This window comes from Armigeres subalbatus, chromosome 2, assembly GCF_024139115.2.
Source record: "Armigeres subalbatus isolate Guangzhou_Male chromosome 2, GZ_Asu_2, whole genome shotgun sequence".
Taxonomy (NCBI): Eukaryota; Metazoa; Arthropoda; class Insecta; order Diptera; family Culicidae; genus Armigeres; species Armigeres subalbatus.
The window spans coordinates 108720029-108745722 of NC_085140.1; the positions used below are offsets into that span (position 1 = coordinate 108720029).

The 25694-nt window shown below is 39.2% G+C and overlaps 1 protein-coding gene across 4 annotated transcripts in view; it reads right to left on the minus strand.

Moving 5' to 3' along the window:
• Positions 1-20494, minus strand: part of LOC134210646 (palmitoyltransferase ZDHHC15) — a 42375-nt gene extending 21881 nt beyond the window's left edge. For all 4 annotated transcript variants that reach the window (XM_062686805.1, XM_062686803.1, XM_062686806.1 and 1 more), the window contains exon 1: positions 19624-20494. In XM_062686805.1, the coding sequence (XP_062542789.1) occupies positions 19624-19801 (178 nt within the window). In that variant the 5' untranslated portion in view covers positions 19802-20494. The remainder of the gene's footprint in view (positions 1-19623) is intronic.
• Between the last annotated feature and the right edge of the window lie 5200 nt (positions 20495-25694).

Below are 25694 nucleotides of genomic sequence, written 5' to 3' on the forward strand. Positions count from 1 at the left end.
ATTAGCGAGGCGCAGGAAAAAATTGAGCAGAACGATATGCGGAGGTTCTAAGAGTCTGTCAATGGCGTGCGGAGAAAGACAGCGCCATCTCCCGTCATGTGCAACGACCAACAAGGGAATTTGCTGACAAATAAAACCGATGTGGTTGCCACGTGGAAGCCACGTGGAAGCCACACTTCGAGACTTTGTTGAATAGTGGAAGTGACGGTGCATCGGTGAACAGAATAATAAGAAATGCGACGATGGAAAAGCTGTGGAGTCGCCTACACTAGATATGATTAAAAAGCTGTTAAAGAGCTGAAAACAATAAGGCTGCGGGAAGGACCAGCTCCTGGCTGAACTTTTCAAACATGGCAGTGAGCAGCTTTATGAAAACAGGAAATGGTTGAAACCAAATGTGCTAGATGCACATGACCAATTTACTCAAGGACTGTGTCCGAATACGTTTCGTCTTTGACTCATCAGTACATAGCAGTGCAACATGCACCGCTCAGTAGACGTATTGTCTAATAAAGCTTAGTACTTAACTGTAGTACTCATTTGCTCAAGTAAACGACTACGCGGAAGGGTGACTCCACCTTCCCCGGTGAAGGGTGTCGTAGCTATAAGCTCCACCTTCGCTGTGTGCGCTATGTCGTTCTGATGAGATCATAACAAGATCGAAACTTGAGGCGGCTTTCTGGCCTACCACAGATTGTGTTCCCAATACCGAATGGTGCTTCCTTCCTCCAGCATCTCCCCACATGGGTGGGTCATGGGAAAGACTCATCCAGAGCGTGAAACGCAATTTGCAACAAGTCCAACCGCAGCGTCTTCTTAATGACGAAGTTCTCAGAAACTTACTGGTGGAGATCGAGGGCACAATAAACTCACGTCCGTTAACGCACGTACCAGCGGACGATCCAGATGCACCGGTACTTACTCCGAACCACTTTATTCTGGGTTCATCCAGTGGGCTGAAGCCGGCAACATTGTTTGACGATACTTCAACCACATTGAAGCGATCATGGCGAACCTCGCAAATGGAAGCTGACATCTTCTGGCAACGTTGGGTTCGTGACTACTTGCCAGATATCACTAGGCCAGGGCTGGTAGCGATCAATGCCGCTCAAAATAGTGACTTTAGTGACCAAAGCTGACGAAAAAAGGGACCAAATAGTGACTTTTAGTTGCAGAAAAGTGACCAAATAGTGACTTTCAGTTTCTGTTGCAATTTCGATGAAATTAAGCGTTTCTGCGTCGAGGGAGAATTTCTTTTCGTAACGTGTGGCGGCAACCATCTTTCACTCACCACTCTCTCAAAACGAACTCAGGAAAGATACGAAAATCGTGCACGCTAACTTTTACTCTCTGTTTTTATCCCAAGGATAGTTTACTGAATATTAGTCAAAAGAATGACTACTAAAAGCTATGAGTCAAACGTTTGCGCCACTTTAAGTGAACAGAAACATGGTTATTTATTACTCATAAGACCTGTTTTTCTTCCCCGAAAAATGACTTGTAGGCAAAAATCTCGTGAGAATGAGTGAAAATTACGATCACTGGATTAGCTGAACACCTACTTAAGAAAGATGCAGATTTGATTTGGTTTAGGGAGTTTTAGGAATTTATAGTTCGAAAGGAACATCAGTACGGATCGTTTTGGTAGAAAACGAAACAAAAATTATGAAAACCGTAAAGCTTGTCTTCAAATTCAAAAGTTATCAATATATAACGAATATAACAAAATCTAAAAAAAATCACGCTTTGAATCTTTTACATTTATGCTATTTCAAATGTATAAATTATCACCAAATTTATTTTGAAAAATTCCAAAATATTGATCAAAGTTGGGAGGGAAAAACGGCTTTTATTTTCTCATGTTCTTACAGCAAAATTAATTTGAGGATCCCTTACATATTTAAAGTATCGCCTTTCAATTCGAGCAGTACAATAATAGAAGCAACTATCATTATTTCGATTTGAAAATAAATATTTTTATTTTACCAAAATATCACCGCTTTGTGATAAAACAATTTTCTGTTATAAAAACCCAGATTAATCCACCTAGCGGTGATGGTGCCTTTCTCGCTCGTTCAAAAGGTTTGGAAAAATCTCAAATAACACCAATATGTGGATTGGTCTTATTTTTCATATTTGTTTATATGCATAAAAAAATTCTCGCCAAACGCAATTTGTTGCAATCAAATCGGATGAGCAGCAAAAAATGGCATTTTATTTTGTAGTTTTAAAATTAGTATTTTCGCCATAAATGTTGACCCAATTGTACGCTCCGGCCAAGTTTCTATAGCAAACAATGGGACAAGATTCTGCGTCGAATGCAATCTGTTGCGAGCGACCTGAGAAGTACACATATTGCACATCAATCACAGTAACTTATATATGACCGGATTCAATCACAATATGGTTACTGCAACCAGATTTGTTAAACTTGTGTTGCTTAGGGAATATATGAAGTCTAAGTGCTAGAAAAGTGAGCTAGACTTTTTTGAACTCTTTTTCACAATAAATAGTAATTTGACCATAACATCTAAGCCCATAGTCAGATCTGGCCAATTTTCAATAAGAAAATATGAGACATTCTGCGTCGAATGCAATTTAATGCGAGCAAATCGGTTGAGGACAAGTGCCTGAAAAATGAGTGAGTTTTTTTAGCGATTTTTCCATAAAAAATGGTATAATTTTCGATCCCATAGTCCGATATGGCCAATTTTCAATTGAAAACAACGGGACAGGATTCTACGTCAAATGCAACTTGTTGTGAGCAAATCGGTTAAGGATATGTGCCCGAAAAATGAGTGACATTTTTTACGCGATGTTTTTGTATGAATTTGTATTTTGGCCATAACTTTCGATCCCATAGTTCGATCTGGCCAATTTCAAATAGGAAACAATGGGACAGGATTCTGCGTGAAATGCAACTTGTTGCGAGCAAATCGGTTAAGGATAAGTGCCCGAAAAATGAGTGACATTTTTTGCGAGATTTTTTTTGTATGAATTTGTATTTTGGCCATAACTTTCGATCCCATAGTTCGATCTTGCCAATTTCAAATAGGAAACAATGGGACAGGATTCTGCGTCGAATGCAACTTGTTGCGAGCAAATTGGTTGAGGATAAGTGCCCGAAAAATGAGTGACATTTTTTACGCGATTTTTTCGTATGAATTTGTATTTTGGCCATAACTCTTGATCCCATAGTTCGATCTTGCCAATTTCAAATAGGAAACAATGGGACAGGATTCTGCGTCGAATGCAACTTGTTGCGAGCAAATCGGTTGAGGATAAGTGCCCGAAAAATGAGTGAAATTTTTTACTCGATTTTTTTGTATGAATTTGTATTTTGGCCATAGCTTTTGATCCCATAATCCGATCTGCCCAATTTCAAATAGAAAACAATGAGACAGGATTCTGCGTCGAATACAACTTGTTGCGAGCAAATCGGTTGAGGATAAGTGCCCGAAAAATGAGTGACATTTTTACGCGATTTTTTTGTATGAATTTGTATTTTGGCTGTAACTCTCGATCTCATAGTCCGATCTGGCCAATTTCAAATAGGAAACAATGGGACAGGATTCTGCGTCGAATGCAACTTGTTGCGAGCAAATCGGTTGAGGATAAGTGCCCGAAAAATGAGTGACATTTTTTACGCGATTTTTGTATGAATTTGTATTTTGGCCATAACTCTCGATCCCATAGTCCGATCTGGCCAATTTCAAATAGGAAACAATGGGACAGGATTCTGCGTCGAATGCAACTTGTTGCAAGCAAATCGGTTGAGGATAAGTGCCCGAAAAATGAGTGACATTTTTTGAGTAGTTTTGCACACACACACAGACATCACCTCAATTCGTCGAACTGAGTCGATTGGTATATAACACTATGGGTCTCCGGGCCTTCTATAAAAAGTTTGTTTTTGGAGCGATCATATAGCCTTTACCGTATACTTAGTATACGAGAAAGGCAAAAACTGATAAGCATGTTTGTTTTAGATATGCAGTAAATAACAAGCCTTGATAATTGTTGAACTATTGGTTTTCTTGAAGCACAAGGAAGAATATCTAAAATTGAAAAGATTATTCTGAACCGCCAATAGTGCAATTGATAGGGGAGACTGGGCAGACTTCATCCACTTCTCTCATTTTCGATGTATCTCAGCGCATGCAATCTTCAAAAATGGGGAAACTTTATCCCCTGTATATAATATCTATATCATTTCCCGTCAAAAACTGCATCTCGTTTTTTTTTGTCACAATCGATTCTTTGGCTTATTTAAGGTCAACTATCTCTCTCTTTCGACTCGCTCTCAAGCCTCGAACTATTTAAAAAATCCAAAACAAAAGTTGAAAAAATGCTGCACGTGTGAACCGGTCTGACAAAATTCACCCGCTGTTCGTTCAAAATCGTGCGAATGTTAGCCAAATCTAAAAAAACCCTTTTTAAATATTTTGTTTTTAATTTTAAAAATACTTAGAGGCTTAAAAAATATGGGTTAAGTTAACTTTAAATAAAATTAATAATCGATTGAGCAAATTAAATTTTTGACGGGAAAGGTCAATTAGCTACTGGTGAAATGCCAATATTAGAGTAGCGAGTAAAATGGCTGGCGAAGTTTCAGAGCGATCATTTTTCCAAGATCCGTAATTTCATTTCCGCTATGAACAAAGCATCATCCGACTTATACATAAAGCTTCACTCAAAAATAGTCAATAGTTTCAAAATAGTTAAAAATAGTGGCTTTTTGCGAGAAAAAGTGACTTTAGTGACTTGAGGTCGAAAAAAGAGACTTTTTAGTGACTTGCCTGAAAAAAGTGACCAAGTCACTAAAAAGTGACCCGCTACCAGGCCTGCTAGGCGCACAAAATGGTTTAGCGAAGTCAAAGCGATTGAGGTGGGGGATGTTGTAGTGATTGTGGACCCAAGTAACCCGCGTAATTGTTGGCCCAAAGGCAGGGTAATTTCTGTGAATAAGGGTAAGGACAACATTGTAAGGTCGGCAGCAGTTCAAACAGCAAGCGGAGGAGTGTATGAGCGCCCTGCGGTCAAATTAGCGGTGCTCGATGTTCGACGCGAAAGGCAGGTTAGCCACTTCAGTGGCATACCCGGGGGGGAGTGTGGCGACCCCTCGGTCGGTGCGTCTCACTTACTGCAGTAATACGATGTTTCTTGCAACCCGTTTACAAAGACAGGTGTCAGAGCTCTGACGTACGGCTCATGATGATTCAGCGAATACAGGTGAAACAATAGTGGAAGGCAAACCGCAATTGCGCTCTAAAAACCATATATTTCCTATAAATTACAAATTAGATGCTAAGCGATTATATTCTCAAATTAATTGAACTCGAGTGAACTAAAGTATGGAAAATGATTATTATTATCTTAACGTTTCACATTAATGAAATCGCATTATTATAGGATTCACATTGCAAGCTCAAGAACTTATAGTTAAAACTATCTCTTAGATTTATCCTTTTATGTCGGGGTAAGTGTGCAACAGGCTTGTTTATCTGTATTACATTAAATAATTAATACGTAGTCACAGATTGAACCGCCAGGGAAAGAATCACGATATAGAAGAAGACTAATAGAAGTCACAGTTAAGTGAAAAGACGAGAGAAAGAACTAAACGTGAGATAAAAGGAAAGTAAGAAAACGTAGATAAACATTATAATTTCTACTCTAATTTTAGGAAATTTTTATCTGCAATTAAAAGATTAAAAATTCGGAGAACCCTCGTTTCCTTCAGTTGATCGAAAATCAACATTATCGTACGTCACTAATGTTCCAAGATACACAAATTCTTCCACCACTTCAAATTTTTCACCATCCAGCACCATTTCGCTACCACCACCACTAATAAACCCACGTTGATTGCCAGCGACCATGTACTTCGTTTTGCTGGTATTGTTCGTGAGTCCAATCCTCGCTGTCTCCCTCTTAAAAGGCACAAAAGCCTCTTCCACGGCACGGCGATCAATCCCGATAATATCGATATCGTCCGCAAATCCCAGGAGCATATGCGATCTTGTGATAATGGTACCGCTTCTTTGCACACCAGCTTTCCAAATCGCTCCCTCGAGCGCTATATTGAACAGTAGATTCGAGAGTGCATCACCCTGCTTTAATCCATATAAGGTAACAAATGACGTCGATATTTCATCCGCAACCATTACACTTGATTTCGATCCGTCCAACGTTATACGAATCATCCGTATCAGTTTCGCCGGAAAACCATGTTTAAGCATAATTTGCCATAATTCATTCCGTTTCACTGAATCGTATGCCGCCTTGAAATCAATAAACAGATGATGTGTCTGCAAGTTGTACAATCGGAATTTATCAAGGATTTGTCTCAGGGTAAACATTTGATCCGTCGTTGATCGGCCCTCACGAAAACCTGCTTGGTATTCGCCGACGAAGGACTTTTTAAGCGGTCTCAATCTGTTGAACAGAATACGGGACATAATTTTGTACGCCGAATTAAGGAGGGTTATTCCTCTGGAATTGGCGCACTCCAGTCTGTGCCCTTTCTTAAAGAGAGGGCAAACCTGTTCGCCGCCGCGCCACGCCGCCGCCGCCGGTGGTTTTACTCGCGCCGCCGCCGCCGGCGATTATGGGTCGGCGCGCCGCCGATCTTAATTTTGCCACGCCGGTGACTAATCGCAATAAAAAAAATCACTTAACCCAAATCCAGTAGAGCCAAGCACGAGACACTGTTTACGGTTTAATAATTGAGATCGAAATACGTATCTGTGAAGAAATACAGCGTGGTAGAGTTAATTGAAATAGTACTAACCTAGTCTTATGACAGTTCATAAATGTTAAGGTGGATCTCGTCAAAATTCTATTTCAAATCTACCTCAAGCGATGGTGTTTCTAAGTCGATGTAGTGACATACATTGTCTTGGTTAACTAATTAGTTGGTTGAATAATTTGAGAATTTGGATGAGGCTTTATCTAGTATAATAATACATAAATTGTTAAACTGATCTTTGGAATGCGTTATGCCAAGGCGTCATTCAGTCGGGCACCTATTAGTTTAAAACTTGTAGGTGACTCGCAAAATGGATTTGTTGCGGGGCCTGAATACATGCCCAAAGCGTCCCCATTCTTAAAGGATCTGGCAGTGGTGCAGGAAAATTATTGCAGCCTAGAAATTCCAAGTCAAGTTGCACATTAGTTATTTTGATAATATTTATTTTTTTAATTATTTAAATCAACTTATTTAATCAGGCTTACAAGGCAAACTGATTTAGCAAAATAATTAAATCCCAACTGTGAATGCATTACCGATTTTTTTATTATTATTATTTAGGAATATAACTGACAAAACCACTTGGTGAGCATCAGCAAAGCAAATCTTCTGCTTCTTCGGTGGCTCTACATTCCAACTGAAACTTGGCCTGCTTTTCAACTATTATTCTATTAGCATTTTCTCAGATATTAATTGAAAGCTTTTCTATGCCCGCCATTGCATGAGCATGTATCTTGTGTGGCAAGTACAATGAATACACTATGCCCAGGGTGTCGAGAATGTTTCCAACCCGAAAACATCCTAGACCAGACCGAGAATCGATCTCGCCATCTCTGGATTGACAATCCTACGCCTAAAAAACAAGAGAAGAGATAAATAATAAAGAAATAAAAAAAAAATAATAAAAAATCCTACGCCTTTGCTCGCAAGGCTACTGGAGACCCAAATATTGCTGAGCAAATATTACGAGCATCAGTTAAAAACGCTTCTTATTTTCTTATTCACAGCCATTGTAATCCAGAACTGAGGCGTTGTCGCCTCGCTGCATAGTATTTAGTCAAATTATTTAGTTAAAACATCAGGTATTTTCAAACATCACGAAAATTTAATTTAATTTGATTGTCTTGAAATGTATTGTAAAAGCCTTATTGTGAAATTCATGTAATTACTGAGAATATTAAAAGAAGTATCGTTTAAACATTCATTTATGAATTCCTTCGAAAAATACTCCAGAAATTAGTTCGGAAATAAATCCAGAAATTTATTTGATAATTCTTCCAGATATTCCTCCGAAATGTTTCTTTGAAAAAACCTTAGAAGATTATTTTAGGAATTCTTCCTAAATTTTTTTTGGATATTCCTTCGGAGATTCCTTACAACATTTCTTCGAAAATTCCTTAAGGAATGCTTTCGGATTTTGTACCACGAATTTCTACAATCTCCTTCGGAGACTCCTTGAACAGTTCCTTAGGAAGTTTCTTTAGCAATTCCTGCGAAAAGTTCTTAAGGTATTCCTTAAAAATTCCATTCGTTCTTTTGAGAATTTCTTCGGAGTTTTTTTTGAGAATTTTTACGGAAATTTTCCCTTTTGAAATTATTTAGGCATTTATTTCATGAATCGCTGGAAAAAAATCTTTTAGATATCCATAAAAAAATTCATTCCAAATTTGCCTAAGGAATTTCTTCAGAACTTTTTCCGGCAATTCCGTAAAAACATTCTCCGGGAATTCTTCCGGAACTTCATGCAGGAATTTCTTCGAAAATAGCTTCATCTTTCCTAGTCTTTGTTTGTTGTTTATTTTTGTAGTTTTTTCGACAATTCAATAAGTAACTATGGGGTGTCCCGTAGCGTAGTTGGCTACACGTTCGCCTCATAAGCGAATGGTCATGGGTTCGATTCCCAGCCCCTCCACCAAACCCTTGCCAGTCGCCAGAAGCGTAGTCCGTACGGTGGCGTTTTGGGGAACGCGCCTAACCGACACGGCTGCCTAATGACGACTGACAAATCGGTTCTTCTCGGAGGCATTCCTCCAACGTACTTCGATTAATGGCAACGGAACAAAGCAACGATCACTGGATTCACCACATGGACAAATGAACACAATGGACTCACGATGATATGGACTGGCAACGACAACAATAACGAGTTATGGACATCTAAAAATAGATTCTGTGTGGACTCTGTACACTCAGAGATATAATTAATCTAAGAAAGGTTTAAAATTAAACTTGTTTGTTATTTTCTTCTTGGTATAAAAATGTATACTATCTACCATTATAATCTATACTGTGGCAACATAACGCAAACATATTCTGCTTCTGCATACTGTCTGCTGGTATTTTTTCGGCGCGTGATTTGTTTCAATCTGGTCGCCGCAAATTTCGATAAAAAGTTGAACAGGTTAAAAATGTGAGAAACTGTGAGTTTTAAAGTAAAACATGGGAAGTTTATTTCAATTTTCTCTTTGTAGATCCGCCATATGACGACCGGAAAAGTTAAGCTCCACACTGCGAAACCTCAACGCAATCCGAACCCGGTGGGAATTAGGAAGTGATTAAAATAGACCGGCATCATCGGAGGAGATTTCTCGCTTGCATCGAAACTACGAAATCAGGATATGTGTCCTTTGCGCAGAGCGTTTGGTGTTAATTAATTGTGGAATGGATTATCATAGAAAATTTCTTGGACGAATCAGTGAATTTGATCTGCAAGAATACTTTCGGAAGTGCAAAAATAGTGATTCAATAGTATCCGTAATGCCCCAAACGTCAACGGAACGGCGACGGAAACGGCCGATTTAACTGAAAATATATGGGCTAATTGTCTAATCTTGCCGTTTCCGAGGTCGTTCCGCTGCATTGCGTAGGGGGTTTGAAGGACAGGGGGAAGAGAGCATTTTGTGCCGCAAAACATATGACAAGACCAACATAACCTCAAAACATTGAACCAGATCCAAAAAAGCTAAATAGTAATAAATCTGATTTATACTAAATCACAATATTCTCAAGTTATACTATCTAGGTATTCTTGGATCGAATACGAGTTAGGGGTCAACCAGGCAAATAGTCATTTAGCATGACTTTTAATCTATTTGGTATTAATTTATTTCTGAGTGTACAGCAGAGTACCACAGTAGATCACGGCACAGTAGCGGTTAAGAACACAGAGTGCCTACCAAATAAACATACGAATAAAAAAATAAAAAAAAAAGTAACTATATCGCAAACAACTTCATTTTCAATAAATTTCAAAGGATTTCCTGCACAGAAAAAAATTCCATGGTAACGGTTACTATTTTGTAGACTACGCCATGTTTTTAAAACAACCACAAATTTTCAGTTAAATTAACCACGCATTCGGACAAATTCACCACTCATTCAGTTCATGCTACAACATTCCACCAGGACCACAGTTGATTTTTACTGCGCGCATGGTAAAATCAAACGGGTTTGTTGTCTGCTGAAAATCGTCGGTGCGTATTCTTAAATTAACCCTCGGAATGGTAGTTTCGACCGCAACATTTTTATGTGTGTGGAAGATCTACTGAAAAAAAAAATCTGGAGAAATCTCTGAAGGAAATCTCGGAGATTTTTCAAATAATCTTTTAAAGAAGTCCCTGGAGGAATATCCGAAGGAATTCCGGGCGGTATTTTTTTTATTATTAAAGAAATAAAATTCTGGAGGACTTCCCAAATAAATTTTTGGAGGCGTTATTTAAGAAATTTGTGTTGGGTTTAGTGCAGGAATTTCCAAATAAACTTTTGAAGGCATTCCCAAAAGAGAACCTGAATGGATGTTCGAAAATGATTCCTAAAGGAACTTCTAAAAGAGTTTTTGAAGGTAAAATACTTCCCTAAAGAATTCCTAAACGAATTTCCAGAGAAATCGATAAAGGTATTTTTGAAGGATTTTATGATGGGATTTCCGAAGGAATTGTCAAAGGAAATTACAAAAAAAATCCTAATAGAATTTCAGAGAAAATGTCTACTGGTTTTTCTAATGTAATGCCTAAAAGGTTTCTTTAAGAATTCCTTTGAGTTTTTTTTCCAGTAATTTATTCGCAATTTCCAGGAATTCCCTAGGAAATTGCACCAAAAAGTTCTACAAAAACTCCTCCGTAAACGAATTTCAGAAAGTTCTTCGTATATTCCTTAAAATTTACCTCAGGAATAACGTCAGAATTTCCTCCACGTATTCCTTTGTTTAAGAAAACCTTAGGAAATTCGTCAAGGTTCGTTCTTTTGGAAATACCTTTGAAAATTTCTTAGGAAATTGCTTTAGGAATTGCTTCATAAAATCCTTTAGGAATTCTTTCGTAATTCCCTTGGAAATTCTTTCGGATATACCTTCCGAAAATCATTCGCAAATTCCTTTTGAAATATCGACGGTAAATATTTTAGAATTCCTCTACAAAATTCTTCAGAAATTCATTTACAGATTGCTTCGGAAATATGTTTAGTCTTTGAAAGTTCGCTTAGGAATTTCTTCGGAAATTAATACGGAGGATTATTTTAGGAATTCTTTCCGATTTTTTAGAAAAAAACCCAGATTAATCCACCTAGCGTTGGTGGTGCCTTTCTCGCATTTAGTTGAGACACCAACCTTATATGGGGTTTATATGGTCCGATGTACCATTTTCTTCATAACTTTTAAACGCAATGACCGATCGTTCTAAAATTCAATAGTAATCAACAAGGCTTTGTCCCCTGTCGAATGAAACTTGTTGCGAGAAAATCGGTTAAGGATTACTATACGAAAAGTTGTCTAATGTTTTTTATAGCTTTTGTGCACACACATACACACACACATACACACGGACAGACAGACATGTGCTCAGCTCGTCGAGCTGAGTCGATTGGTATATAATACTATAGGTCTCAGAGGCTTCTATAAAAAGTTCGTTTTCGGAGTGAAATGATAGCCTTTCGGTACAACTTAGTTGTACGAGAAAGGCAAAAAACGTTGGAAATTTTACAGAAATTCCTCTAGGGGTTCCTTAACAAGTTCTTTGACAACTTTTCCTGAAATTCCCACAGAAATTCTTTCTAAACTACCTTAAACAATTCCTTAAGAATTTCTAAAGGAAATCCTTTGAAAATTCTTTGGTAACTTTAGAAAGAAGTTCTTGGACATTTCCCTTGATAACTCCGTCACAACATTCTCCTTTTTCGTGGTTGTTTTTCGGGAATCTCTTCAGTAATTAATTCAAAGAAATTTCTTCGGAAATTGCTTTTGGGAACCATTCAGAAATTCTTCTAGGAATTCCCTAGAACCTTTTTTTCGAAATTTACGGAAAAGATTCTTTCGGATTTTTCTGCGGGAATTCCTTCGGTTCCCTGATGTAAACTATTTTTAAAATCGGTGCTACCGGGCAAAATTATAAAATACTTACACTAAGTTCTTTCGATAATTATTTCAAAAATTTGCCAGAAATGTCTTTATAAACTCTTTTCGCTATTCCCTCGGTATTAAGGAATTCTTTCGGAAACTATTTCATTCCTTAATGAATTTCCGAATGAAATCCTGAAAGAATATTCTATGGTTCACCTGTGGTTTTACTAAAGGAATTTCCCAACAAGAACCCTAATGGTTTTTGAAAAAATGCATATATGAGTTTCCCGCAGAATTTCTTATAGTGTTTTTCAAAGGAATTTCTAATAAAACTTAGAAAAAAATCGTAGTTTCTTCCAGATATCCCTTCAGGAACTCCACCATATTTTACCAACTTTTAAAGGAAAATATTCAATTTGGTTGGTCATCGTGCCCCAGTCTTACTCAGCCAGAGCTCATTTTAGTTATGTTGATCATCTATTGTGATTTGTGTATCCAAGAACGCGAGGTGGGGAGTAAACTGTCCATTGTGGTTGTCATTAGTGGATTCCATCGTGAATGTCCTTCCAGGATCCAAGGGTCACAGCAGGTGAACTAAGTAGCACTGCAAATTCTAAATATACTAGATATGCAGCCGCTCCAACATTGCCCAATTGTATATGTAACTCAAAGAATTTTTCTGAAATTTAGATATATTGAGAAGTAAATCGACTGGAGTTTATCAAAATCTTGAATTGGGAAAACTTTTGGAATATTAATTGGATATTAACAAATTAGTCCTATGACACTGAAGTCTAATTCTCAATACTGCTCAAGAGTTACGAAAAGTGAAGCAGGATTCGTTGTTAAATTTTGATTCATCAAAATCGGAGAATAATAAAATAGTTTAAATAACATTTTGAGATCAGGTACTTATTAGTGTCGCTGGTAATTTACTATGGAATGTGCTGTTTGATGATCGACAAACATAGAATATTACAATTTTATTCCACTGAAGTCGATTTTTATACGGGCGATTCGCACGGTTTGAATCAAAACCCCGTGAATTAAGAAATCCGCGTTAAAATTGATTTTTTTAGCCATTGATTTTTTCATCCACGCCGGTTCACGCCGCCGCCGCCGCCGCCGATAAAAGTCAACGGCGCGCCGCCATGACGCCGCCGCCGCCGGGGCAAAAGTGACCACTGCGCCGCCGCCGCCGATTATATGACCGGCGCACAGGTCTAGGGCAAATAAGGGCGTCCAACAAGCTAGGAGGCGATTCCTCGTCTTGATATGACCATTAGTATTTTATCCAGCATCGAACAGGCTTATTGCAATCCAAAAAGTGACCAAATTCCGTTGGGTTTTTAGAATATGACAAAAATCGATACTATGCCGAAAATTGAAGCCACAGACAAAATATTTTTCTTATCCGTCAATGTTTTTGTGATGAATACCACCATTTATTGCAGGATTCCTAATTTTGGCCAAAAATACTTCCTTTTTTCCTATTGTGGAAGACCACATATTGAACTCAATTATCCAAGAAGTCATTTGAGAGGCATAATGCGACATCAGTGCAGTGGAACGGAAATGAAACATTGTGTGTTTCTGAAACTGGAAATATCTCCCTCCTTAAGGGTGAAGATGGTCGTGGCCAGTGGCAGTAATCTTCATGTTTCTGTTGTTTTTGCATTTTCTTGATTTCTGACAGCATTCTAAATAAGGATTTCAAAAATAAAACACAATCTACGAATCATACCGTAACAATGTTAATGCAACTTGTAGCTCTATTCTCGGTTTAAGACTTCATGTAAAAGTCACTATTCGGTCACTTTTTTGTCAACGTTGATCACTAAAGTCACATTTTGAACGGCATTCATCGCTACCAGCCCTGTGAATGCATCAAATTTGGACTGTGCAACACGTTTGGTAAGCAATATTGTATTCACATATTTGTATTATTAATAGTCAACGGCTCGAATAACGAGTGAAAAACTAACAGCTTTATTGAAATACGTCTGTACGACTCAAGGTTTGATGTTGGAGTTAATGTTAGGAAAAAATAACAGTGTCCGGTTACCAAGGGCGTAATCAGTTTGGATGTTACAGGCGATTTCCTACTTTGCTAGCACGCTTACACCCCCTCTCAATCGTCCATTCGATATGTCTTCTCTCTCGAATAGTCCAAGTGCCTTTCGGAGCATCTGGAACCGGGTAGAATCTAAAGCCTTCGTAAAGATGTCGGCCACTTGATTTTGTGTCTCTATTGGAGCAATCCTAATACGACCAGTTGCAATATTGTCCCGTATAAAATGGTGCTTGACATCTATATGCTTACTTCGTTTGGTTTCCAGATTAGTGGCCATTCCAATACAGCCACGATTATCTTCCCAGATTACCACAGGCATTTCAGAAGAGACAACTTGCATATCTTGAAGCAATCCAGATAACCAAAGAGCTTCAGTTGTTGCACTGCTCAAAGCTATGTACTCTGCCTCACTTGACGATATGGCCACCGTTGTTTGTTTTTTGCTGGACCATGATACTGTTGATCCAAAAATCTTAAAAATGTATCCGCTTACTGATTTTCTATCTTCAGTGTCATATGCCCAGTCGGAATCAGCGAATCCTTCCAAGGGAACGGTCGAATTTTCTTTTGGAAGTGCAGGCATACATCAGAAGTTCCTTTCAAGTATCGAATGATTCGCTTCAAACAATTCCAATGTTCTTCAGTAGGATCCTGCTGGTAACGACCCATGCAATTATAGAAAAAAAATATCTGGACGAACACAAAGCATCACGTACATTAAACTTCCTAGCAGTTGTCTGAATGGTTCTTCAGTTTGTAGTCCTGTGCGGGTTAGTTGTAATCCTTTCTCCATTGGTGTTTTGGTAGCGTTGCAATCACTCATCCCGAAGCGATGTAGAATTTTATTCACTTGTGTTTTCTGTGAAAGTTTGAGCACACCAGAATGTCGATTGTATTCTAATTTCATGCCAAGGAAGTGGTTAATTTCTCCACAATCAGTCATGTCGAAAATGGTAGACAGTTGCTTCTTCAACTTCATCACGGTTTCAAGCCTTCTTCCTGCTATCAGCAAATCGTCAACATAGAGGATGAGATAAACTTCATCACCTTCGTTGCATCTAGTATATAAACAGTAATCATGCTTTGATCTGGTGAATCCTATCTTGATTAATTCTTTATTGAACTTCTCATTCCAGCAACGGGGGGACTGCTTAAGTCCATAAAGCGACTTCAAAAGTTTGCAAACTTGACCTTTTTCAGCCCGTACACCATCTGGAATTTGCATAAAGATGTCTTCCTTCAGGTCCCCATGTAGGAATGCGGTCTTGACATCCATTTGATGAAAATAGAAACTTCGATGGACTCCGACCGCAAGAACTGTTCTTATCGTCGGAAGTTTGGCAACAGGAGCATAAGTTTCATCAAAATCAATTCCAGGGCGCTGTAGATACCCTTTTGCCACAAGGCGCGCCTTATACTTCACTGGCTGGCCATTTTCATCTTCTTTGATACAAAACACCCATTTTGATTTTAAGCATCGGATTCCAGCAGGACTGGTAACGATCTTCCATACTCCGTTGACATCCATGGATTTCAGTTCATCCTGAATTGCTTTCAACCAATGTTCCCGATCGTCTCTTTGAGGAATTTCAGAATAGCATTCGGGTGGGTCAGGGAGCTTGCGCTCCCGTTTACTGCGCCTCAGCACTGCGTCGGGCTCATGCTGTTCTGGTTGTGAAGGGAGCGCGCCTGGTGTAGACTCATTTGTTTCAGGATCAAAATGTGCTTCTTCATCCGTTTCTACTTCATTTGTTTCGTCATTTGTAATTGGCACATTTATCTGAGACTTCTTCCCTCTTGCTCGTCGAGTAGTAGAATTGATAGAGGAGCATCAGGTTTATCTTCGATATTTTCGCTGTACGGAAAGCAAGTTTCATCGAATTTGACGTCACGAGCGATAATCATTCGTCTTGATGACTTGTCCCATAAACGGTAACCATTTGCTGCATACCCGATCATAATAGTCTCACGACTTCTGGGGTCCAGTTTTCCTCTTTGCTGACTTGGGATCCAGGCATATGCTTTGCAGCCGAAAACTCTAAGCTTCTCAATGGATGGCTTCTGCTTGTACCAGCATTCGGCAGGACATACAGACCGGAAGAGCAGCGGTTGGACTTCGGTTAATAAGATAAACTGCCGTCAATGCTGCTTCCGACCACATGTTTTTCGGTACCTTGAATTCAAACAGCATAGCTCGTATCTGCTCCAAAACGGTTCGGTTGAACCGTTCAGCAACCCCATTTTGTTGGGGTGTATACGCCACGGTTGTCTCAAGTTGAATTCCCTTCCGTACATAATATTGTTTCTGGACATTCGACAGATACTCACACCGTTGATCGATTCTCAACTTCAATATCTTCATCCAGAACGTTTTTGATACCATCGCCTCGTACTCTCGAAACTTTGTGAAAACTTCACTCTTCTTCTTTAATAGGTATATCACGGCAAAGCCAGTATGGTCATCAATAAACGAGATGAAATATCTGGAACCATCATACGCCGGCGGATGCACCGGCCCACAGACGTCTGAATGAATTCGCTCTAAGGGTCTTGTTGCTCGTTCACGAGTCCTATTGAATGGGTCACGACACTGCTTCGCTTGAACACACACGTCACAGAAATTCAACTTTTCTGGTTTGCATTCGATGCCCTTCACCAGATCATTGCGCATCATCACTTCCATGCCTTGTTGGCTCAGGTGTCCTAATCTCCGATGCCACAAATTGTTCGAACTTGATGCGCAGACATTCGCAGAAGGTTTCGCCAAATCTACTTCAAGTTCATACAGTCCACCTTTCATCTTTGCAATTGCTACCACTTGCCCTTCTTTCTTGAGCACTGCTTCTGGACCGGAAAACATCACATCCACACCTGCATTAGCAAGTTTCTTGACCGACATGAGATTGTCTCGTAGCTCCGTGACCAGAAGTACGTCTTCCATGCGAAGTGGTGTTCCTCGATTGCTGTATCCAGTTATCGTACCCGAAATCTTCGCTTTCAAAGTTTCTCCGTCTTTAGCCACGTTGATGATCACTACTTGCCGCAGTTCCTTATACACCGAAAACACGTCTTGCCGGTTCACCAGATGATCACTTGCACCAGAATCAAGCTTGAAGGTTATCTTGCTCGCGCTATCTTTCGTATTTGAACGATCTACCATAAAAACCACTGAATTCTTTGTTGCAACATTTACTTCATTGTTCCGTTTTGACATGCAGTCTCTCTTGAAATCTTCACGTTTTCCGCATTTGTGGCATTTTCCCTGAAACTTCTTAGGTTCATACTTGGGTTTGACAAATTTTTGTCCCGAGAACGCAGCTGTATTAGTCCTTCCACCATCTTCCTGACGCTCAGTTTGCTTCATTTCCTCAGCCAATAATCGTTGCTTGACCATTTCCAGGGTAAGATCTTCCTCAGCGAGATTTTCTAAAGCCGTTACTAATGGGTCATATAAATCCGGAAGAGTTTGAAATAAAGAGATTACTGCATCTGCTTCATCGATCTTTGCACCTGCGGTCTTCAACTGCCTGATGAGATCTTCGAAAACTAACAAATGGGCTCGCATGGATCTCTCTTCTTCTAGCTTTAATCGATTTGATTGCTTCCGGAGTAAATTCTGAGCGCCAATAGACTTTTTCGCGAATGTATTTTTAAGCGCCTTCCACATCTCTTTTGCTGAGGTCTTCTCGGGTACAGCTTCCAGTACTTCGTTTGCCAAGAAACGCACAATATGGGCCTTAGCTTTTTTATTCGCTTCGCCAAACCTCGCTTTTTCAGCATCAGCCGCCGGAGAGTTCTTTGTTACAGTGTTCAACACGCCGACTGAATCCAGGAACATCTTCACTCTGTAGCACCAGTTCTGGAATCCTGGTCCACCATTGAACTGTGGTATTCCGTGTGTCGACTCTCGCATAATGGTGCCCATAACCTATTAATAGTCAACGGCTCGAATAACGAGTGAAAAACTAACAGCTTTATTGAAATACGTCTGTACGACTCAAGGTTTGATGTTGGAGTTAATGTTAGGAAAAAATAACAGTGTCCGGTTACCAAGGGCGTAATCAGTTTGGATGTTACAGGCGATTGCCTACTTTGCTAGCACGCTTACATGTATGAACCGTAACGCACAGCCTGACTCCCTTCCTCCCTCTCTAGCGTTACTTAATGTTTTAACAGCCCCTTACCAGTTTCGGTAGAATCATACTCAAATCTCAATCATAGAAGCTTTATGCAACGTACACACCAGTCAAGCAGTTCGACGAACATTGACTCCGCCCCCACGAAAATGCTTCGGTTGCTGCTTTGTTTGAACGTGTGTGAAGTTGTTCGAACAACCATTTGACAGTTGGCGGCTTGGTTGGAAAAAATTAAAACGGTTTGATTTTGGTTTGAGTTGTCGGGGGTGGAGTCAAGGTTCGCCGAACATATTTGAGCATTTGTAGTGAAGTGGCACAAACCCCCATAATATATAATATATTATATTTTTTGATGGTTGGTGCTTCGGTCGTTCGTGTGTGATATTGTTGGTCGAATAAATTGATTGTTCGTGTCGCTGTTGGTAAAACTTTATGGATGTTTGATTAAACGAGAGGTGGAGTCAATGTTGGTCAAACGGCTTGACCGTGTGTACGTTCCATTATGCACAAGCTAACTCGGTTGCGATTCTGCAGAAATAGAATCGCGCTTGAGTTTTTCTCGTAGAATCGCTTCGCTTCGCTCACCAGCCAAAAAAATTCCGCTGCAAAGGGCGTCAATATTTATTATTCATTGACATTAGGCAAACAAAGTTAATTCAATGCATTTAACAAACAATAAAACGTAAAAAAATCATGCAATGGTGCAAACCGTGAGTCGAATTACGAACGATTATCTGGGCCATGATTCTGATGGGATTTGACTCACGCTTGATTTGCATCGCTCATGAGATTGCAGAATTTGAGATTTTACTAACACTGCCCCCAACTCATAGCATATCCCATCGCAGAGCAGTGTTGGGGAAAAACTCAAAACCTCAAAACTAAAATACACCGATTTCTAAGAGCAAACAATTGTCCACGATTCAGCTAATTCATTATTCTGTAGCATATAATATTAATTATAATGATTCAGATCCAGATGACAAGTGATAGTACGAGTTACACAAAATGATTACCATTTTTTTTTTCATTTTGCATAAATAGGGAAATATTTACTAGTTTGAAAACAACTTTGATCAGGAAATTATTTTTTCCCATATTCACAAAAACTTTTTTGGAAACAGCAGTTTAAAAATATGTCTCGATGATAAGTCATTGGGCAGTAAATCTACAAACATTACGCTCAGTACTCCCGGATCATTAAACGATAACGCTGAACAAACCCCAAAGTCACCGATGCATAACAAATGAAAGCAGCAAATACGGTCTACATAAACGAGCAAAACAACAGATAGGTGGTACTGTAATGAGGCATTCAGTTGGTACTTACAAAACGAAAGCTGCACTACGAAGGCATAGTAAGACCACCCGATGACGGACACGATGAACAGCACCGGAAACCACTTCATCGTCCGGACGCAGCATACGCACCGTTCGGGCCGATCCGGCCCACCACTACCAGCGCTTCCGCTCCGATGGTAGTGGTCATAGTTTCCCGTTATTGACATTGTGTTTGCTTTCCCCCACGGACACACTCCAGCACTGCTGTTTACTTTCTACTGCACACCACGGATCCGTGTCCGCCCCTCAGGTTTGGCACGGAACGGAACAATCACCGCTGCTGTTGCTGCTGCTATTCTTTCGTCGACCTTCACGATGAGGTCTGTCGCCGCCGTTGAAGGGAACTGGAGCATAAGAAAGGCAACACCATTTGCTTGTTGAGGCTGCCTTCGATATTCCTAATAAGGCTTCCCCGCGAACGGCCAGCACGATACGTTCCGAAGCAAGTCGGGAACGAAATGAACACTACTTTGATAATTTTCTTCCAGAATACCACGAATTGAAAACAATCGAACGCTTGATAAAACTACTTGCTTTCGTGTTACAATTATTACACCCCCGATTCGCAATTCCGTCGAGTCGAAATTCCAGGCACCATTGATTTTTTTTTTGTCACGGGTGGATATTGGTTGATCTCAATCACTTTTGCAAGGTTCAATTTTCAATCGATTTACACATGGACTTTTAATTGCTGAAAAATGCACTGTGTTTCACTAATATTCTGGAAAAGCTGCTACCACTAGACTATAATAATGTTTGACCGATTTTTTATGCTTGCAATTTGCGAAAATAATCCACCTTTTTCTTTTCCGACTGCGACTGAAAGCGATGACGGACTTCACCATCATGCAGAAAACAGACGACTGATGATGGCAAACGTCAAATTTATATTTTGATGACGTTCGGGAAAAAAATGTTGTCGATGCTCGCTGCAGGGCTGCGTTGGAATGAAGAAATCTGGTTGAACTATTGAAAAGTTCCGAAAACTCATATGTAAATATGAATACAGTCGTTCGATAACTGCAAAATGTTTACTTTTCAGTTAACGAATGCCGTTTGATTAACTGCAACGCATTCTAGACGTCAAACGGTTGCCAATCGACGTCAGATGCAATAAAAGTGCATCTAAATGTGCAGCGCAATGCAACTATCATTGAGTCTGACATCAGTTTGAAGTTTAGCGGTCCGATAACTGCAAAACTATATAGCAACATGGCTACACTGAGCTGATTCTGCATCTAAATAATATCTGCAACGCACATATATTTTTGCAATCAAGCTTTGCAAATAAATATTACTGTTCCTGCACATAAAACTGTAGATTTTGTACCTCTTCAGTTTTATTTGCAATGCATACATGAAATAAATGCATTTCGAATAGTGTTTATCTAACCACTCCAATGTGTTTTATGTGCGCCTGTTAATAATACACACTTAGAAAAAATTACCGAAGTCGGTAATTCGTTTACCGAATTCTCAACAGCTGAACGTTCGGTAATGAGTTCGGTAATTGAAAAAATTACAGAACAGTCGGTAAACTGCTTCGAAGAGCACAATTGTCAAATTTACCGACTTTTCGGTAAATTGTCTTTGCTGATTTTTCGGTAGTACGTTACCGAAAAACTGTAAATTAGAAAAACACGTGGTAGGAAAGCGATTTTAGTTTTGTTTGTTTTTTTTTTGCAGAAAGGTAAAGAAAACACTATTTGATATGAAATGAACATACCAGGAATGACAATATTATGAAACTAAAATGAACCTCCGATCTGTTTTCACAGGGTTCTAATACTAATCATCCCCTTTCAGGAAAGCATGCGATCAAAATATTCTATCGGTGAAAATTTAAGAAAATTAGATTTTAAGATTTTGCAGGGGTTCAGATAAGATAAGAAAAAAATGTCGAAATTCAATTTAGCATTTTTTTTTCGTAAAATAACTTAATGTTATCCGATTGGCTTGAAAAGGGTGGTATTCATGATCCCCATTATTTCCTATTGAAAATACGCCATACGTCGGACTATGAGCTTGAAAGTTATGGCCAAAATAATGATTTATAGAAAAATCACTTTTCTGGCATCTATACTCATTCGATGTACTCGAAACAAATTGCGTTCGACTTGAAATTTTAAAATGGGTATAAACGGATTCAAAAACAAGGACTTATTTATCTATCAGTGATGTTTTGGACCTTTCTTGTATGCTTTCTAACTCTTACAAAGGCTCGAGATCGGCTTCATCACCGCTATGTGAAGAGCTTTACACTGACCGAGACCCTGCAAATATATTATATTAGCTTTCATATTTTGAAAACGATAACTACTAGAGCAAGAGGGAATAACGGGTGACAACTAAAAAATTAAAATGAAAAGAATGGCTCGGGAACAAAATTACAAAGAAGTACAGTTTAATATGATATATGTTATATAAAGAGTTGTCTTTAGTCCTCAAACTTTGACTAATGAATATTAGCATATGTTCCGGGGTTCGTCTTGCTGATATGACATGACCGCTGTACGGATCTGCCATTTAGATTTCCAGATTGCTGCTTCTGATCCAGCTTATGAGTTGCTCCGTGTTTTTGGCCTTATAATCACCTTTGTGAAAATGGTATGACAGTTTTCGAAACATTTTCAAGCCTAACATGTTCGGCCGTATATTTACTTTTCCCATGGTCCTTATTTGATTGAAAAATTTGCAATGCGCGCCACAGTACTTCCTGTTTCGACGGCATGATGTAAGCGATGTTGGAGTGAAAGTGTGTGTGCGACAATTCTAAAGAGCCCCGCACATAGGATACGTTTGCGTTGCGTTTGACACATTTCCCATGGGAAAACTGTCAAACGCAACGCAAACGTATGCTATGTGCGGGGCTCTTAAGGATTCAATCTAAGGATTCATTCACATAAAGTCATATTTCTGTGAAAGCACTATTATTTTTAGTTGCCACTCGTTACATTTAAAACACTTTAATATCCAATACTTTCAACTGCAATGATCTATGGGTTGGGAGAGCTTTGCATATAACGGAAATAACCAAACATAGTAACTCAACCATGTTCCACGAATATCAAATGCTATATGCTGTTAATTCAATTATTATAATACGGATATAATGCCTTTTCTACGCATAATTGTAAATGTGATGCGACGCGACTCACATAAAAGAATAACAAGCATCATCAATGAGCTGTCAAATTGCACTGTCGCGTCACATCGCTCGTCGCGTTACTCTGGCTTGCCCTTAAACAAAATCAAAAATACGATACCTAATCCATATTTGCATGGTTCCTATTGATTCCAAAACTAGCCCATTCCCCAACATATTCTAAAGAAGTCAGTCCACATTAACATCCTGAAAATCTCTATAATCATCCTCTTGAAAATCGACTTTCCATTATTTCGATTATCAATTCGTTCATATTCCCTTAATCAATTCCACGGAAGCGACCATATATCTGAGAATTCCTTGCAGATTATGGACATAGAGCCCGCATTGGACTAGTGCTAGTTCCTGAAGAAGGCATAAACAATATTCAAAGCTTACGTCTCAGATAATAAAAACATCAGTTGAATAAATGCATTTTCCACCAACCTTAGAATTCCGGAATATCTCCGCTATCTTCAGACCGATATGAAATTTCATCTGAGGTAAAACATAGAAAACATTTATCATCCAATGGTTTCATTTTTATTAAAAGTGAATTATTTTACGAAAAGTTATGCTAATTTGAATTTTCTTCCTATCTCAACCTTCATGTCCAACCCCTGTAAAATCTTAAAATCTAATTTTCTTAAGTTTTCGCCGATAGAATATTTTGATCGAATGATTTCCTGAAATGAGATGATTAGTACTAGAACCCTGTGAAAACAGATCGGAGGTTCATCTTAGTTTCATTATATTGTCATTCCTGGTATGCGTGGAACATTTTTATTCTCACCATATGGAATGCATTTGGATTCATTTGAGAAAGAATTTAATTTATTTTAGAAAGCGTAATCACCTCTTCTGTTGCATTTTAAAATGCGGCACTGAATTAGAGCACTTGCTTCCAGCAAGTAACTCTCATGGATGCTGAAGAAAATCGTGTAATGCCTTTGTCCGTTCAACTCTGCCAGTGGTCATCAGGTCACCAACTGAAAATGAAGGATGTTTATATATAAGCTTAATTGCACTATCTTTTTTCATTTTATTATATCAAGTCTATATCATATCACTATATCAAGTCGAGTCAAGTACGAGACACTGAAGACGACCACACAGTTGTGGTCGAAATACGTATCTGCAAGTATATCGAAAATTATTGGTGGAATTAAATGGAGAGTACTTAATTCGTCTTAGACGGTTGAATACATTCCACTAAAAGAGCTTAATATATTTTTCGAATCCCAAAAGTATTTTTCTCGGAATCCCAAAAGCTCACCCGAAAGTATTTCTTCTTGAATCCCGAAAAGATTCCCTCTGGAATCGGAAAAGCATTTCCTTCTGAAATCCAAAAGGATTTTCTTCATTATCTTTCTTTAGAATTGAAAAAAGATTTCTTTCGGAATTTGTATTCACTCGTAGAAATCCTCGAGTTGATCGCGATACAAGAAAATATTTAAACAAAATTTGCGTTGTCTATTGAACCTGCTTTATTGCCTCATTCTTGATTTAATTCGCTGCGTGGCGTGTTCTTCTTACTAAACTAACTTCATTTCCGCTCGGATTGAGACCATACAAGCTTCTTGCAAAAACATTCCAATTACACCCTGAGATGCTGTTCTCCTATGGTGACAAAGTGTATGTCATTCCTCAGCCAGTTTCTGCCATGAGCAACGTATTTGCCCACCATCCAACTTTGGTCGAATTGCATCAATGCACAAATTTCGGGCATGCTTCGAAAATATATCACCTGCCATCTGAATAAGATGATGTCCCGTTTTTCAACCAGTGTCTCCAACTTCCTGCCCGCACCATCCTTGAGAACTTGTGGCGTTATTTTCCGGGACTAGCATGTTTTCAGCTTCTGCAAAATGTAGTTCAAATGGAGGAATAAATAAACAGCAATAAATACCAAAGATTATTATTTACTTCCTGACTTTCCTAGCTGTCAGATAAACGCATGCCGAACGGGGTTGCAATTGGAATGGATTTTCGTTGAAGACCAAGGCGAATGCAGCTGGAATCACTTTGCCATAGGATGGTTTACACGCTATCTGTCGTTTCTTCCTTTAGAGATTTTTCTGTTCAATCTTGCCTGAATAACTGGTTTGCTTCGATGTCTCATTGCTTCACTTTCTCTATACCGGACTACTGTAGTACTTGTGGCTTCAACATCGTTCACAACTCGCACAAACCGATTTAAATTTCCACGAACACGAACTAAACTTAAGAGCAATAACTATTTATGATGCTCAAAGCATTAAGCGCAAAATTGATTATTAAGGTCACTCCTGACAGAATCCAAGTTTCAAAGTGCTCACGTTTTCGGGGGCACACCACTCGATACGGAAGCAACGCACAACTGTCATTTTTATTTTTTCACGCATGCTGCGACGCAGCAAAGCTGAATCAACAAAAATTACAGTTGTCCGCCGCCTCCGTATCGAGTGGTGTGCCCCCGAAAACGCGAGCACTTTGAAACTTGGATTCTGTCAGGAGTGGCCTTAATTTATAATTTTGACTCCCAACGAAACTGATTCAACTCTTCAACTGAGCTGAGTCAAAAATCAGAAGCACCAGAAGTAAACAAAAATGAGTAACTGACAACTGTTGTCAAACTGACGCGATTCGAGCTGAGGGGCTTCTCAACGGTCGAGTGGTTGAAATCATTGTAATATTTCACTCCCCAGGGGTACAAAGTGGTGCCCGGAAAACTGACCACCATTCCGTCTATGTATTGGTCGATGGTGTAGTCGCCTTCGCTATCCCATGGTTATCTATACATACCTTGCGGCATGCAGGGAGGCCATGCGAGGGTTGACACTTTCGTGTTCAGAGCCAGATTAGCGCTAGTCAGGAAGGAGCATCTGAGCCTACTCCCACTCAGCTACCAGCTGAGCCACAGGATTGTACCGCGT